The sequence below is a fragment of the Mesocricetus auratus genome, unplaced genomic scaffold, assembly GCF_017639785.1.
Source record: "Mesocricetus auratus isolate SY011 unplaced genomic scaffold, BCM_Maur_2.0 Super-Scaffold_100037, whole genome shotgun sequence".
NCBI classification, from domain to species: domain Eukaryota; kingdom Metazoa; phylum Chordata; class Mammalia; order Rodentia; family Cricetidae; genus Mesocricetus; species Mesocricetus auratus.
In genome coordinates this window covers 7,453,677-7,466,451 of record NW_024429215.1, presented here as the reverse complement: position 1 = coordinate 7,466,451, position 12,775 = coordinate 7,453,677, and the positions used below count along the sequence as shown (strand labels likewise).

At 40.2% G+C, this 12,775-nt stretch overlaps 1 protein-coding gene across 1 annotated transcript; it reads right to left on the bottom strand.

Annotated features, from left to right (window-relative positions):
• Positions 1-2,028: 2,028 nt before the first annotated feature.
• On the bottom strand, positions 2,029-12,751 carry LOC121135315 (leukocyte immunoglobulin-like receptor subfamily B member 4). The gene is given in 5 exon segments (XM_040733839.1): positions 2,029-2,246; positions 2,249-2,332; positions 12,046-12,330; positions 12,533-12,568; positions 12,718-12,751. Coding segments are annotated over 5 exon segments (657 nt in total).
• Between the last annotated feature and the right edge of the window lie 24 nt (positions 12,752-12,775).

Genomic DNA, 12,775 nt, shown 5'->3' with positions numbered 1-12,775 from the left:
GAGCTGGTTTAATAAAATGGCTTATAGTCCAGCTAATTCAAAGATGGTTGTTTATCAATGAAACTTCCAAGAATCCAGTAGTTGTTCCATTCACAATACTGGATGTCTCAGCAGGTTCCATATATGCCAGAATCACAAAGAATAAGGTCCAATGCCAGTGAAGAAATGAAATTCACAAGGAGAGCATTACTATGTGGGAAAATGGGGCTCAAGCATTCTCTTTCCTTGTCCCTTACATAAACTTCCAGAAGAAGTTGCATTCCAGAGTAAAAGTAGGTATTCCCACCCAAAAGACCTTTAAAAAGGTTTATCCTTCCATATCAAAGATCCTGATAGAAGGTGGTATTCCCTCTTCAAATTATCTGATTACTAAAAAGTCACAGTGGAATGCAGTCTCTTGGGTTACGGTTAAGTTCACAAATAGTTAAGCATTTGGTTTGCTTTCTTAGTTGTTTTTTTGTCTTTTTGATGTTAATTGCTTTATAAATTACATGACCACTGTGTCCCTTGTATACTCCAAGTAAGATAGAAGTAAATTGAAAATAGTTATTAGTTTTAGTCCAGCTAGCAATCCCTAAGAAAATCTTGTAGGTAGTCCAAGAATAATTAAAACTACAGTATTACGGGTACTTTACCCAGGATCACAGGAGTAAATTATCCAGTAGTGCCCATAAGATATCACCACCAGAAACAAGTCAGCAATGCCACTCAAGGGTTATGTGGTGAACCATTGAATGTAATTGTGATTACTAAACTGAAGCGTGAATGGGAGGCTGCTTGCATGAGCTTGAGCAGTTTGTAAACTGCTTTAACACCAAAAAAGTCTGGCTTAGCAGTTCTTCAGCAAAGAATAATATATGTAAGAAAACAAAGATTATGAAACAGACTAACAGTATAGGAAAGATCAAACAGACATCCCATCACCTTGCAACATTGTTGAGGGAATGTTTTATTGTGGTGCCAACCCAGACAGCTATACCTACAGGTCAGGTATTAGAAAATAGAACCTCACTGGCTATTCTTGATTATCAACTTAGCTACTTCTGAATTTAAGAATAACCCAATGACTGCACTCAACTTTGAGTGACTTTTTCATAATTACATAATTTGAAGAGGGAAGACCACCTTTTACTCAGGATACTGATATAGAAAGATACACCTACATCAATATCTTTTGAGGTAAGAATATCTACTTATAATTTGGAATGTAGCCTCTCCTGGAAGTTTATGTAAAGAACATGGAAAAAGGAAGCTTGATCTCTCTTTTCCCACATAGCCTTGCTCTCCTCACCAAGTTCATTCCTTCACTGGCATTAGAGATTTTTCTTTGGGATTCTGGCATATACTGAGGATTGGCTGAGACATCCAGCCAATGTAAAATGTTCTGATTAGGTTTTGCTAACTTCATACAAGCTAGAGTCATCAGGGAAAAAGCAACTTTAAATGAAAAGAGAATGCCTTTATCATTTTGGACACAGGGCATTTCTGTTAAGGAATTTTCCTGATTTATTTATAATTGTTGTGGGAGTTTCCAGGCCACTGTGTGTGGTTCTAAGCCTTGTTAGTTTGACCTTGAAAGTATAAGAAAATGTGTTGAACAAGCCACTTGGGAGTAAGTCAGTATGAAGTGCTCCTTTATTGCCTCTGCTTCTGCTCCTCCTTGGGTGTCTACTTGTAATTGTCTTCAAGGTAAATTATAATCTGCTAGATGGAATAAATCCTTTTCCTACACAAGTTCCTTTAGAATATTGTGTTTTCATCACAGGATAGACACCTAACTAGTACAGTGACAGTGTCTGATTACTACATCATATATTTTAAACATAACACACTTGTCTTTGCTTAATTGCAGTGAGTCAGGAAGGGGAACACTTGCATCAGGAGATGTTTATGGTTTGTCCTCTATGAGGTGTGAAAGTCTTTTGGAATGAAGAGTTTTCTTAATTAAGGTTTCCTTATTCTTGTTCTAGGCAAGGGCCCTTCTCAGAGAAGATAAATGAGTGATCATATACATTAAGAAAGGATAAGTCAGGGGTCCTTACATGAGACCAGGACATCAATTGAGTCACTTGATTCTGACCAGATGTGGGGATTATTCCTAAAATAGCCATATAATCTGAATATTCCATTGTGTTTTGTAGTCACAGAGTCCAGAACAAACCAAACACAAGCTGACACATTGGCATGTTGCTGTGAGTCCAGGATCCAGGAGAGGTTGTGGTTTCCTTCCTGGATCAGAATGAATATGATGAGCTACAGTTCATGGTTATGAACTCTTCTGTGGATACAGCATGGCGAGGGAATATTGACAGGCTTGGTTTTTCATAAGCTCCTAGGATATAAGTATCAGTGAATGAAATGAAATTAACCTACATATATTGTCTACTAGGTTGGGCTCAAGAGTACCCTTGGAGAATATACCTCTTTCTGAAGGGAGAGACTGTTGTAGGACCCCGGAGTGTCTGCTCACCTATCATCACCAGCTGCAATATGTCACTGTGTTCTGATCTTCCACCAGGGCTCATATAAGAACACTTATGCACCATATGAAATAGACCTGGCTGTGGAATAGGATTCTTTACAAACTTGAGTGTCCACGCTCACTCTTCATATCCTACCAAGGAACAGCAGCACAATGAACATTGGGATCATGGTGAGTCCTGGTATTGTTCTTACTTGTGCTCCCTAGCTGGTCTGACTATGTTCTGTAAAACCACCTGACAGTCTGTTCTCATTATGTGGGCTGGTCCTTCCAGTCATGGCTTTGCTATATCAGTACTGTCACTTCCCTTTTTTCTCTGGTACAGGTACTTGATTAAATATCCATGTGAGTGAAGTTTTAGATATTTTTCTGCATTCCTCACATATTTCCGTATGTCCTGTGTGTTTTCCAAGCCAGAAAATGAACATTCACATGTCACAGCATTTTATTACACAAGGATACAAAATTGCAGATTCCAAACATGAAAAATGATGCTGGTCAAAGCTAGCACAGTGTTCTAAGACAATATACATTAATGATCATACAATTGGAGGCCATAATTTCAAGGTGGTTCCCTAGGTACAATCAAATATTCCCCCAGTCAGATCTCAGAGCAGACTCTGATGTCTTTCTTCCCTAAGCGCCAATTATCTTCACATCCTTTGCCCTATGACCTGGTACATAGTAGCCAAGGACTAGCATTTTCCAACTCTGTTACATTTTCTAATTTGTTTCTATGAGGTTGACTTTCTTGACTACTTGTTTGCATTATAATGACATTAATAATGTTTTAGGATCCATGGCTTAAATTCACTTCAAAGACACTTAATAAACTATGGGATGAAGTATACTGGATCATAGTCCATGCTTTTTCTAATGTGTTCTTGGATTTTATTTTCCATATTTTATTGAGTATTTTTTCCATCAATGTCCATGAGTAATTTTTGTCTGTACTTCTCTTTCTTGGCTGTGTCATTTTGTGGTTTCAGTACCAAGGTACTTGTAACCTTTTAGAAAGAGTTTGGCAATGACTTTTCTGCTTCTATTGTGTGGAACATTTTGAGGAGTATTGGTATTAACTCTTCTTTGAGATTTTGGTAGGATAACGCACTGAAACTATCTGATCCTAGGATTTTTTGCTTGGAAGACTTTTGATGACTGCTTCTGTTTCATTTGAGGTTATACGTCTATCTGCATTACCTATCTGTTCTTGATTTAATTTTGGTCAATGATTTTTATGTAGAAAATTATACATTTCCATTCAGTTTTCTAATTTTGTAGAGTACAGGTTTTCAAAGTATGACCTCTTGATTGTCTGGATTTCCTCAGTGTCTGTTGCTATGTCCCCCTTTTGATTTCTGATTTTGTTAATTTGCATATTCTCTCTCTGCCTTTTGTTACTTTGGATAATGGTTTGTCTATCTTATTGATTTTCTCAAGGAACCATCTCTTAGTTTCATTGATTATTTGTATTGTTTTCTTTGTTTCTGCTTGATTGATTTCAGCCCTAGGTTTGATTATTTCTTGGTATCTACTCCTCCTGGGTGAGATTGCTTCTTTTTTTCTCTACCTTCTTCTCAGCACCACATGGAACCTTCTCTAAAATCGGCCACATATTCCGCAATGTAGAAAACTTCAACAGGTACAAAATATTGGAATAACCCCCTGTATTTATGGGATCACCATGGTTTAAAATTAGAATTCAACAAGAACACAAGTTGCAGAAATCCTGCAAACTCATGTTCAATTACATTACTCTTGGGTCAAGAAATAAATAAAGAAAGAAATTAAAGACTTCCTTGAATTCAATAAAAATAGAGGCACAACATACCCAAACCTGTGGGACACTCTGAAAGCAATTCTAAGAGGAAAGTTCATTAAGAAACTGGAGAATAGCAACACTAGAGATGTTTAAAGTATTTAAAAATATGTTTGAACCTATCTATGAAAATCTGAACAGCTAAGATTGTTATTCTTGTCATTTCATAGGAGAGCAATCATATAGAACACTGTAATATAGAGGGTTGCAGAAATTTATAGGTAACTGGATGGAAATAGAGAAACAAGAGTCAATGAGGTGATTCAGTCTCCTAAGAACAATTGCTATGTTTTTGTTTACTTGTGGACACTAACTCTGAGGATTTAGACTTGAGAGTATCCTCAAAGAACAGAATTGGCCCACAAATAAAGAAGAAATTGTGGGGGGAAGAGGGTTGGATAGAGCTGTAGAAAAAGATCGTAAGACACAGGTGTCACAGGGGGAAATATGAAGGGAAGGAAAGTAATATATAGAGAGGGAAAAGCAGAGACTACAGTACAGGTGCTTGGGAAAGGCAAGAGAAAGCCTATTATCTCATAATCTAACTGAAAATACTTAAAACACACTTATTGACATGGAGTTATACATCATGGAAGAATAAGTTTCCCCTAAGAGCCTTGCATCATATAAGAAAAATAGAGTGACATATAGAAAACCTCCCTTAAGTTGTACTTGAGAGTTCCAAAAAACTTCCAAAACAATGTAAGTCAAGACCTTACTCTAAATGTACCACATACTTAGCAGAGTTGTTCTTCTATGTGATTACTGATTGCTTGACTGCTTTCTTAATTTGGAATTCTTCAGCCTTCTAAACTGTTAAACTGGCATTGGTCCTTGGTAATCATCCATTTATTTGTGACCAGATACATTTAGGAAGAGTAAATATTGTATTTGTTATTCAGCTTTCATACACTCATTTCAATAGCCACTGCACTAAAAATCTTACACTTCTTCCTGTTCCTGCTTAAGATTTCCACAGTGGAAAGTTAGTTTAATTAGTTATTACATTTATCTTCACTGATACATTTTAAAAGGCCCTTCTTGTTTGGGAAATGACTGTAGAGTTTCTTTTGGCTATCTATGTTCCACTCCTAGGTCATGATACATATTTAAGAATACATTTCTGGGTTTATACATCTTTTTAAAGATTTATTTTATTTTATTATTTTTGGTTAGTTGTATTCTTTTCTTTTATTATACTTTTATTATATATTTAAATTAGGAACAAGCTTCCTTCCCATATTAGTCCTGGTTCCCTCTCCTGCCTCTCCATGCCCACTCCCCCCAACAGCCCCCAAAACCCCACCCAGTCCCCACTCCATTCCCGAGAGAGGGTAAGGCCCTCCTTGGGGGATTTCTAGAGTCTGACATTTCGTTCCTGGGAGGGCCCAGACCCTCCCCAAAGTGTCCAGATTGAGAAAGCATCCCTCATTGTGGAATGGATCCCCAAAGTCCATTTGTGTGCAAGGATAAATACTGATCTACTACACAAAAACATCATAGATTGCCTGAGTCTCCTCACTGACACCCACACATTCAGGGTGTCTGAATAAGTCCCATGCTGGCCTCTTAGCAATCAGTCTGGGTCAAAGATCTCCCCCTTGTTCAGGTCAGCGTTATCTCTGGGTTTCAACAGCCCAGTCTTTACCCCTTTCCTCATCACTCTTCCCTCTCTGTTACTGGGTTCCAGGAATTCAGTTCAGTGTTTAGCTGTGGGTGTCTGCCTCTCCTTCCTTCTGTCACTGGATGGAGGTTTTAGGATGGTAAGTAAGACAGTCGTCAAAATCATTATTAGGGATGGACATTTAATGTAGTTTCTCCCCTACTGCATAGTTTGTCAGTTGGTGTCACCCTTGTAGTTCTCTGGAGATCTCACTAGTGCCAGTTCTCCCGTCTAACCTATTATGACTCCCTCTATTATGGTATCTCCTTTCCTGCTCTCCTCTATTCTTCCCCCAACTCAACCTTCCTGTTCCCCCATGTGCTCCTCTCCCTTCTTCTTCTTTCCCTCTCTTTTTCATGGCTCCATTTCCCCTCCCCCACCCTGTGCTCCCAATCTGCTTAGGAGATCTTGCCTCATTCCACCTTCTCTGGGGTACAATGTATGTCTCTCTTAGGGCCCTTCCTGCTTCCCTGCCTCTCTGGCAGTGGGATTGTAGACTGGTACTTCTCTGCTTCAGGTCTAAAATCCACTTATGAGTGAATACATACGATGTTTGTCTTTTTGTGAGTGGGTTACTTCACTCAGGTTGGTTTCTACTATTGCCATCCATTTGCCTGCAAATTTCTTGATTCCATTGGTTTTTATCTGTTGAATAGTATTCCATTGTGTAATGTACCACATTTTCTCTATCCACTCTTCAGTTGTGGGGCATCTGAATAGGTTCTGGCTATTACAAATAGTCCTGCTATAAACATAGTGGAGCAGATGTCCTTGCTATATGAATGTGCATCTATTGGGTATGTTCCTAAGACTGGAATTGCTGGGTCTTGTGGTAGACTGATTCTCATTTTCCTGAGGAATCTCCATACTGATTTCCATAGTGGCTGTACGAGTTGGCACTCCCACCAGCAGTGGAGGAGTGTTCCCTTTTCTCTGCATACTCTACAACATAAACTGTCATTGGTGTTTTTGATTTTTGCCATTCTGACAGGAGTAAGATGGTATCTCAGAGTTGATTTGCATTTTCCTGATGGCTAAGGATGTTGAGCACTTTCTTAAGTGTCTCTCAGCAATTTTAGTCTCCTCTATTGAGAATTGTCTATTTAGTTCTGTAGCCCTCTTTTTAATAGGATCCTTTGGTGCTTTGGAGACTTGCTTCTTGAGCTCTTTGTAGATTTTGGAGATAATCCCTCTGACAGATGTGGGGTTAGTAAATATCTTTTCCCATTCAGTGGGCTGCCTATTTGTCTTGTTTACTGTGTGCTTTGCCTTGAAGAAGCTTCTCAGCTTCAGCAGGTCCCATTTATTAATTGTCAATCTCAGTGTCTGTGCTATGCTCAGGATGTGGTCTCCTGTACTAATTCGTTCAAGGGTACCTCCCACTTTCTCTTCTACCAGGTTTAATGTGACTGGATCTATGTTGAGATTTTTTTTGTTTTTACGAGACAGGGTTTCTCTGTATTGTTTCGGAGGCTATCGGTCCAGCCCAGCCTCGAACTCACAGAGATCCGCCTGCCTCTGCCTCCTGAGTGCTGGGATTAAAGGCGTGCACCACCACCGCCCGGCTATGTTGAGATCTTTAATCCATTTGGACTTAAATTTTATGCATGGCTATTGACATTGATCCATCTGCAGTCTTCTGCATGCCAATATCCAGTAATGCCAGCACCATTTATTGAAGATACCTTATTTTTTTCCATCGTATAATTTTAGCTTCTTTGTCAAAAACTAAGTGTTTATATGTGTGTGGGTTAATATAAGGGTTTTAGATTTGATTCCATTGGTCTACTTGTGCCAATACCAAGCTGTTTTCAGGATTATAGCTTGAAGTAAGGGATGGTGATGCCTCTGGACTTTGCCTTGGTAAATAGGGTGGTTTTAGCTATCCTGGTTCTTTTATTTTTCCGTATAGAATTGAGAATTGTTCTTTCAAGGTCTGTGAAGAATTGTTTTGAGATTTCAATGGGGATAGCTTTGAATCTGTTGATTGCTTTTGGCAAGATTGCCATTTTTTAGTATGTTGATCCTACCTATCCAAGAGCATGGGAGATCTGTCCATTTTCTGGTGTCTTCTTTAATTTCTTTCTTTAAAGACTCAAAGTTCTTTCTATACAGATTTTTCACTTGTTTGGTTAGGGTTACCCCAAGATACTTTATATTGTTCATGGCAATTGCAAAGAATGATGTTTCTCTGGTTTCTTTCTCAGCCCTTTTATCGTCTGTATTTAGTAGGGCTACTGATTTTCTTGAGTTGATCTTGTATCCTGCCACTATGCTGAAGGTATTTATCAGTTGTAGGAGTTCCCTGGTAGAGTTTTTTTGGTCACTTATGTAAATGGGTACTTCTGTTTCTGACCACTTCCAAAGAACCAAGTTTCAGCTCCTCCATATCTTATAGAATTGCATTTGGATTTCATTTTCTGGGACTTATTCACCGGGTTCTGGGACCATCGCTCTATAAAATACCTCCACATAAAAATCCATTTACAGTCTTTTTTCAAGATACAACATATAAGATATGAAGAAATGTCATGAAGATCAATGAAGAGAGAAGGGAGCATGTGATTTTACATTCTTTAAATGAAGAAATTTAGAGAACACAGGTGTTCTGTAGTCTGTTATTTAGGTTTAATTAAATCTCCTATCCAGACATCAAATACTTTTGTTTTTGACGCAGGGAGATGTTGAAGTTTTCTGAATTTGTAGTTAGAGACAAATAGACAAAAACACTAATTGAAATGCTAAACCAGTTTTATTTGTGTCTCAAGATCTGAATACCTCACCAATTTGGTGGATTACTTGAATCAGTTATTTTGAGGTCTTTTTATTTAAGAAATAGTTAATGGGAGGTAACTAAGGCCCTGCATCTGAGCCTGCCTTCCAGTGCCTCCCATCCCAGCAGGAGCCAAGCACCCCAGATCCCACCACCAACAAGACCAGGGGACCAGCAGGTTCAGGGGACCAGTGGGACCAGGTAAACCAGGCCCTGCATCCGGGCCTGCATTCCAGTGCCTAGGGATTGCCTGGGGACTGCCACAGAGCTTCCCTTCCAGGTGGGAGCCATGCACTCCGGATCCCAGGTCTTCTCTTCCACCAAGGAGTCCAGGGGACCAGCGAGTCTAGGTAAGCAAGGCCCAGCATCTGGGCTTGCCTTCCAGTGCTTGGGGACTGTCTACTGACTGCCACAGAGCTTCCCATCCTGGCGGGAGCCAAGCAACTCAAATCCCAGGTCTTGTTTTCCTCCAACGGGACCAGCAGACCAACAGGACAAGTGCTTGGGGACTGCCACAGAGCCTCCAATCCTGGCAGGATCCACATACCCCAGATCCCAGGTCTTCTCTTCCACCAACAGGAACAGAGGACCAGGTAGGAGACTATGCACCCCAGATTCCTATAATAAAAAAGCTATATACAGCAAACCAACAGCCAGCATCAAACTAAATGGAAAGAAACTCAACTCAATTCTGATAAAATTAGTAACAAGACAAGGCTGTCCACTCTCTCCTTATCTTCTCAATATTGTACTTAAAGTTCTAGGCAGAGCCATATGACAAGAAAAGGAGATCAAGGGGATACAAATTGGAAAGGAAGAGGTCAAACTTTCACTATTTACAGATGATATGATAGTTTACATCAATGACCCAAAGAACTCTACCAGGGAGCTCTTACAGCTGATTAACACCTTCAGCAAAGTGGAAACCAGGGCTAATTACATGTGGAGACCTCAAGGGATTCATCCTGGCTCTCAGATGAAGAAAGCTTATGATAGTCTACATAATCGACCCAAAGAATTCTACCAGGGAACTCCTAGAGCTGATAAACACCTTCTGCAAGGTGGCAGGATACAAAATTAACTCAAAATATCAGTAGCTCCACTATATATAGACAGTAAAGGGGATGAGAAAAAAATCAGAGAGACATCACTCTTTACAATAGCCACAATATCTTGCAGTATCTCTAACCAAACAGTTGAAAGACCTGTATAACAAAAACTTTGAGTCTTTAAAATAAGAAATTAAAAAAGATACCAGGAAAGATCTCCCATGCTCTTGGATAGAAGGATCAACATAGTTAAAAACGGCAATCTTTCCCAAAGCAATCTTCTGATTCAATGTATTGAATACCAGCACAATTTTTCACATACCTTGAAAAAACCATCCTCAACTTTATATGGAAAAACAAAAGTCCCAGGATAGCCAAAACAACCCTGTACAATAATGGAAATTGAGGAGGCATCACAATTCCTGAGTTAAAGATCTATTATAGATGTATATTTCTGAAAACAGCTTGGTGTTGGCACAAAAACTTACTGGTAGACCAATGGAATTGAATCTAAGACCCTGCTATCAACCCACACACCTTTGAATGCCTGATCTTTGGCAAATAAAAGAAAGCATCCTCAACAAATGGTGCTGGTGTAACTGGATGCTGGCTTGTAAAAGACAGCAGATAGATTCATATCTATCACCATGAACAAATCTTAAGTCCAAATGGACATAAGATCTCAAAATCAATCCAGCCACACTGAACCTTTTAGAAGAGAAAGTGGGAAGTACTCTTGAACAAAGTGGTACAGGAGATCACTTCCTGAACATAACACCAGTAGCACAGATGCTGAGATCGATAATTAGTAAATGGGACCTCCTGAGACTGAGACGATTCTGCAAGGCAAAGGTCACAGTCAACAAGACAAAATGAAACCCCACAGAATGGAAAAAGATATTCACAAAACCCAAGTCTGACCGAGGGCTGATCTCCAAAATTTACAAAGAACTCAAGAAGCAATTCTCCAGAACACCAAAGGATCCAATTAAAAAGTGGAGTACAGAACTAGAGAATTCTCAATAGAGGAGTCTAAAATGGCCAATAAACACCTGAGAAAGTGCTCAACATCCTTAGCCATCAGAGAAATGCAAACCAAAACAACTCTGAGATGCCATCTGATTCCAGTCATAATGGTTATAATAAAAAACAAAACACTGATGACCGTTTATGCTGGAGAGGATGTCGGGAAAGGGGAACAGTCCTCCACTGCTGGGAGGAATGCCATCTTGTGCAGCTACTTTGGACATCAGTATAGAGATTCCTCAGGAAAATGGAAATCTGTCAACCACAGTATCCAGCAATTTCACACTTAGGATTATACCTAAAAGATGTAAAATCATACAAGAAGGACATCTGATCAACTATGTTCATAACAGAACTATTTGTAATAGCCAGAGCCTGGAAGCAACCTAGATGCCCCTCAACTGAAGAGTGGATAGAGAAAATGTGGTTCATTTACACAATGGAGTAGTGCTCAGATGGAAAATATGAAATCTTGAAATTTGCAGGCAAATAGATGGCACTAGAAGAAACCATCCTGAGTTAGGTAACCCAGTCACAAAAAGACAAGCATGGTACGTACTCACTCATATATGGATTTTCGACATAGAGCAGGGGATTGCCAGCCTACGAGATCACCTAATTGGATTGGGAGCAGTGGTGTGGGGAGAAGGAAGTAGGAGAAAGAGAGAGGGAAAAGAGGAGGGGAGAGGAGGACATGGGGGAGCAGGTAGGTTGAGCCAGGGCAAGAGTGGAGGAGAGAAGGATGAGAGATACCATAATAGAGGGATCCATTATAAGTTGGAGGAGAGATCTGGCACTAGTGAGATCTTCACACATCTACAAGAATGACACCAACTGACATTAAAGCAACCTTAAATGCCCTCCCATGATAATGAGATTGATGACTACCTTATGTGCCATCCTAGAACCCTCATCCATTGGCTGACGGAAGCAGAGGCAGACACCCACAGCTAAAAACTGAACTGCGCTCCTGGAACCCTGTTGCAAGGGGGGGGGGGTGATGAGCAAAGGAATCTAGACCAGGCTGGCAAAACCCACCGAGGCAGCTGACCTAAACAAGGGGGAATGCATGGACCCCAGCCTGATGCCTGAGAGGCCAGCAAAGGCTCCTAGGATAAAGAGGTAATGTGTGAAATGAAGTTAAGCTACTGACATTGACGTTCAGTGTTGGACTCTGAAAGAAGTACCTTCTGAAGAGAGAGGCTGTTCTGAGATACCTGAGTGCCCTCTCACCTGTTAGCACCAGCTCCAGCATGTCACCGTGCTCTGAAAAACCTGCAGTGCTCTTATAGTGACATGTATATATCTCTTCATGTTGGATTGTCATGTGTTGACAGTATAACTTGGCCTTTTCCCTTGTTTCCAGAGGGAGCTCTCTGTCCCAAGGATTTAGGCTTCCTTCTTTATGCAGAAGGTACTCCTTGGCCTCCCAGGATCCCTGACACCAAATACTCACAGATTTATATAAGGCTATCACAGAACCTGGGTCAGCCCAGATGATGGGCTTTGGGAGAGTACCTGCAAGAAATGCAAAGGCTGAATTCCAGGAAAATTCTCTTTCATACCTTACCTATTAGCATAGAGCACTCACAGGCATCACAACATTAGCCAACAAATATTTTTCTCCATTCTCTTTGTGAAGGATCAGTCCACTGGAAAGCAAAAGGAAAATCTGGTATTCAGAGTGAATAATCAATTCATGGAATAGACTAAAACTCACCTGCCGATACTGCAGTCCTGTGTCCCATAGTCAGACCTGGAAGACACATTTCTCTGAGAGATTTCTTCATCTGAGAGCCAGGGTGGATCCCTTGGGGTCTCCACATGTAATCAGCCCTGGCTCCAGAGTAGGGGCCTTTACATGTGTGAGTGTTTACTCCCCCTCTTAATATCTTCATATCTTACCAAAGTACAGCAGCATTCTGAGCATGGGGATCATGGTGAGTCTTGATAATGTTCTTAC